We start from the raw sequence: 5,005 nt of genomic DNA, 5'->3' as shown, positions 1-5,005 counted from the left end.
TACGGCCGGATGTCAGATGACACAACTACAAAGTCAATCATTGACCTCCGGCCTAGGGGGTCCTGGTGCCAAGTGCACTGATGGACACCCTTATGCTTGAATTATATATTATTATTATTATTATTATTATATATTAATTCCAAATACAGTGATTTGGTCAAATCTGAATATTGCTCTCCAGCATATTCCCTTCAACCATTTCTGGTAAAGTATTAATTATATTTGAGTGACTTTTATTTTAGTTTTTATTTGTTGAAAATCATGGGCTTTTTAGGTTTCAGAAGGTTTTCAGTAAATAAAATGGTCACTTGTTGACTATTAAAGATGCCTGTGGCAGTGGTAGAATTCCTGCCTACCAAGCATTTGGTTCCAAGTTGAGTTCCATCAACTTGTAAATAATCTAAATTGAGTGATTTAAGTAACTGGAATCAAAACAAACTTAAAACTTTTCAAATGTATGATTTGTTGGCTAAACGTACTGTAAGAATAGGTTGCTATTAGTCAAAGAGTCCTGGTGCCAGTTCTTCCTGCTGTAGGTTATTCATTCAACATCAGTGTTTAGGTTTCACTTTACATTAAAGTTTGATTTTTGTCTCGTCTGTGTGTGAGGCCGTCATCAGTCCCAGAGCAGCTTTGGCAAACTCAGTAACAAATGAGATCCATTGTATAGTCATGTGAGAACGCCAGGTCACACACTAGCACACAGTAGGCCCGGTCAGGTGAGGAAATAGGTGGAGTTTTCTCCACTCATTTGCAATAGAGATGGTTTTAGGGGGATGGTTTTAACACGTATCCTCAGCTGAACCGGTTTTGCTTTGAGGCTTTGGCTCATTCATGCCGCTCATACAGCGGAGCTGATCCCTGTGGGTCTGAACTCAGAGAGCAGCTAAGCCGTTTCCTCTTCAATTCTGATGCTGATGGTCTCGTTAAGATGACTATGGCCTCTATTCTTTGCTGGCTGCGGGACTCCCTGCCACGGCCATTTTCATGGTCACATCACCCACGGGCATCCAGAGGTGGCAAACTAAACGAAGCAGCGGGGTGTTCTGAGTAGGAAACACCTGGTTTCTTATCAAGGGTTAGGCGTGGTGTTAAAACCATTCGACCTCCGACGGTGTTTTGCCTGTATTTGTAATATCAAATGAATAATTTCAAAGAACCACAAAAGGATCCTGAAATGTACACAGAAAGTCTATTAATATATAAATATAACTCTTTGTCAATACACTACAACTTGTTCTGGTTTGAGATTTTGCCTCCTCTGTTTGAATGGACCCTTTGCGCTCCGGCTCCCTCCCACTTACATTGTGTTTTCCTGCTCCCCCGCTGAGAGCAGCTGCGCTGATAGGTTCACAAGTTTAGGGACTGGCCCACCGAGCACCGGCTTCCAAACATATAAAGCCCGGACTCCCGGAATACACAGCACACAGCTGGCGCACAGGAACCTGGGAATAGCAAATGCGCCTTTACGCACGACTTAGTGTCATTGGCCTATATATATACGCACGACAACTCTCCAGTGCCAGTTTGGCACCGTTGTGATTCCGCATATTTTAACATTTGAATTGTGTACCATGACTCTTCCTATTGAATGTGAAGCTTTGCATCATACCGGCTTGCCACTGGAGAAGGATGAGATTGACATCGTGGGCAAGGATCACCCAACACACGGACGATTTTATGGAATCAGCTGTTCCACAGACGCCGTTTCCTCGGTAGAATCAGGCGCCGAATTTGACTCCTCAGAGCCAGACTCGTCAGGGGAGAGTGAGAGCAGGTTCTGCGCAGACGCACAGCCGTCCAGGAAAGTCCAGAACGGCTCAGTGAAGCCTCCTTACTCCTACATTGCCCTCATCACCATGGCCATCCTGCAGAGCCCCATGAAGAAGCTCACCCTGAGTGGCATCTGCGACTTTATCAGCAACAAGTTCCCCTACTACCGGGACAAGTTCCCCGCCTGGCAGAACTCCATCAGACACAACCTGTCTCTCAACGACTGCTTCATCAAGATCCCCAGGGAGCCCGGGAACCTGGGTAAGGGTAACTACTGGTCTCTGGATCCAGCTTCAGAAGACATGTTTGACAACGGAAGCTTCCTGCGGAGAAGGAAGCGTTTCAAGAGGAACCAGAGTGAATTCGGCAGGGACGAACTTGTGTTTTATTCCGGTATGAACTTGCACCGATCATACGGGCAGCCCTTCAGCAGACAAGGGCAGGTTAGCCCTCCACTCACTGCACCTCTCCGGTATGTGTCCTTGCAGGGTGGCATCATGATGCCTCCCTCCAACTACCGCCTTCTGCTACGGACTCTGAACAGCCAGGGGAAGTGCGCCGCTGCTCCCAAAGACTTAAGAGCACAGCTTTGCGCATCAGAGCCCGTAGTGCCAAAGCCAGGCCCGCAGGTTAAATGCTCCTTTAGCATCGACAGCATCATCGGCAAACCTTCCACTTGCACCCGGCAGAACCCAAGCCCACAGCAGAACCCCCTACTGTACGGACATCTCATGTCTGGCACCAGTCAATGTTTGGTTCCGACTCTCGTGCAGACTCACATAACCCCTTTATGTCCCCCGGCCATGCTCTCTTAAACAAACACCTCAGACTCTCGTACCCTCGCTGCTGAGTGGTAAAATATTAAAAAACAACAACAAAAATAAAAAAATAAAAAAATAAAGAAACCTGTGCAAACTGTATTTGTGTGTTTATACCTCAGGATAGTTCATTTCTTGAAGAAATGTTTGAATTGCATGATATTTATGTGAGTTTACATTAAATGTCTTAACAGAGTTCATTTGTAAATAAGATGTATGGTAATATATCTGTGTCTGCAGTGGAAATGTTTTTTTGTTTTTTTGTACTGGTTTGTTTAAATAAATATCTGAAAAATAACAGTTTACTTTGTCATTTGTTGAACTGAACAAAAAAGCAGATGTTTGTTCAATTCAATGCTACACGCGCACACTTGATGCTAAATATATAGATAAATAGATAGATGCCTTTAATCATGCCCGAAGGGAAATTAGGTTGTGTCGTGGTAAGGTTTTACCACCCCAGGTTCGTTGATCTAGAACTTTCACAAAGTACAAAGAAAAGACAAAGATCGTTGCTCGAGGGTCCAGCGGAGAGTCAGGGGGTTGACTGCTGAATCCTGCTCTCTCCCCAAACTCAGGCTCTTTTATTCTCTCAAACATCCAGGTGGTACATGTCAAGTGGTACAGACTTCATTTGTTCTACGCACACACATACATTTTGACAACAACATCTACTCCCTTGGTTTCTCATCCTGTTCTTATCGCACCTAGGTGCTGTTGTTGTGACCCTATGCTCTAACCATGAACCTAGCCGTTGTCAAATTGTGATCTACTAGTTTCTGTTCCCCATCTCACCAAGTACTCCTCTTGTAACAACAAACCTTGGTGTACCTCAACCTTGCAGCTCCTTTTCTTACAGCTGCATATTTTCAGTTTTAGCTTTAAGCAGCATTTTATGTTCAAGCTGGTTATATGTTTTAGCACATCTCTTATGATTATTTATTCTATTATAAAACATGATTATATATGTTGCATACTTCTATAAACTATGAACATATGAATACATTTCATCCACAGTTGTTATAGCAACATAAATTAGCATTTCAGCTAAAAATGATTATTCATTAATTTAGATCCATATTATTTATCTTGTGGCGCTTTGGCCCAGAGGCAATGTCTCTGTCATTGGTGTGGAACCCCAGGGTTCACCTCCTGGGCAAGTTCGAATCCTGGTTAGGGCAGTTGGTACCTTCCAGTGGACTCGCCACCCGCAGGAAGATTTAGGGGGCTTGGTACGGTGCAATGTGATTTGGGTGGCGACTGCTGCCCCCGCGACCCGGTAACGGATAAGCGGATGAAAATGGATGGATGGATGGATTATTTATCTTATTACAATGGAATCTTAATTTTAGACAACAGCAACAATGAGTGCCAACACCATACATTAACCAGAATTCAGTTGCAATTGACACTTACAGGTTAGCACCAGAAATGTTTATTTTGTTCCTTTAGGGGCTCCGTATAATATGGTATTAAGCTATAGTAAAACACAAAACCCAAACTTTAATTCACTTCTTGACATTTCAACAGTCTTTTTGTTTGATTATTTACACCACTAAAAGAGCACTAAGTTAAAAACAGCATGTGTCCCACTGTAGCACGGTTATATGGTTTCATTCATTTATTTTTGCATGGAAAGTCCGAGATAAGAAAACGGATGTACGTAGACTTATGAACATCCGGTTCATACCGCAACAAAAAAAAACATTTTAAATTTCCCACTGACTGTACAGAATTGTATGCTTCGAATATATAAACTACCTATTTCGCTACTCAAATGATTATGAAAAATGTTACGGTCATGGCTAAAACCGTTAAAATTAATATCATTATTATTTATTTCTAATACAAATACAATGTTGGATTAAGTTATTTAAAGGTTCCTAAATTTACCAGTCCTATTATTCAGCAATGTCTCACTATAGCCTCAAGATGACGCTGTTGGCCTCAGGTTGAAGCAGGATTGCTGTCTGACGTTCACAGGAGAGTTTGGGGTTAATAACAATTCTTAAAATAAAACTTACAACTTTTAAACATTATTATTATTATTATTATTATTATTATTATTATTATTATTATTATTATTATTATTATTATTATTATTATTATTATTATTATTATTATTATTATTATTATTATTATTATTATTATTATTATTATTATTATTATTATTATTATTATTATTATTATTATTATTATTACAAATGGTGAATGTGCCACTTTAAATCATTTAATAAAAACCTACAGACAGTCAAAGCTCATGTCTCCACAGTGGACAATGTGAATAGACAGTGTCTGGTTTCAGACCAGGACTGAAACAATTCCTCTGTGCCATCGGTCAGAGCTCTATTTCTGGCCTCAGACTCAGCTGATTGTGGGCCTTGAAGATTATGGACCTCCCTGGATTCTTTTCT

At 41.2% G+C, this 5,005-nt stretch overlaps 1 protein-coding gene across 1 annotated transcript; it reads left to right on the top strand.

The window, feature by feature from the left end:
* The first annotated feature begins 753 nt into the window (after positions 1 to 753).
* On the top strand, positions 754 to 2,644 carry foxd5 (forkhead box D5). The gene has a single exon (XM_008337220.3). The coding sequence runs from the start codon at positions 1,575 to 1,577 to the stop codon at positions 2,586 to 2,588; it is 1,014 nt and encodes a 337-aa protein (XP_008335442.1). The 5' UTR covers positions 754 to 1,574; the 3' UTR covers positions 2,589 to 2,644.
* Positions 2,645 to 5,005: the final 2,361 nt, after the last annotated feature.

This window comes from Cynoglossus semilaevis, unplaced genomic scaffold (assembly GCF_000523025.1).
Source record: "Cynoglossus semilaevis isolate Cse_v1.0 unplaced genomic scaffold, Cse_v1.0 scaffold376, whole genome shotgun sequence".
Taxonomy (NCBI): Eukaryota; Metazoa; Chordata; class Actinopteri; order Pleuronectiformes; family Cynoglossidae; genus Cynoglossus; species Cynoglossus semilaevis.
The sequence above is the reverse complement of the archived record's forward strand: the minus strand, read 5'-3'. Positions and strand labels throughout refer to the sequence as shown.

Coding starts and splice junctions, on each gene's coding strand:
- foxd5 (XM_008337220.3), top strand. CDS start 1,575: ATGACTCTTCCTATTGAATGTGAAGCTTTGCATCATACCGGCTTGCCA.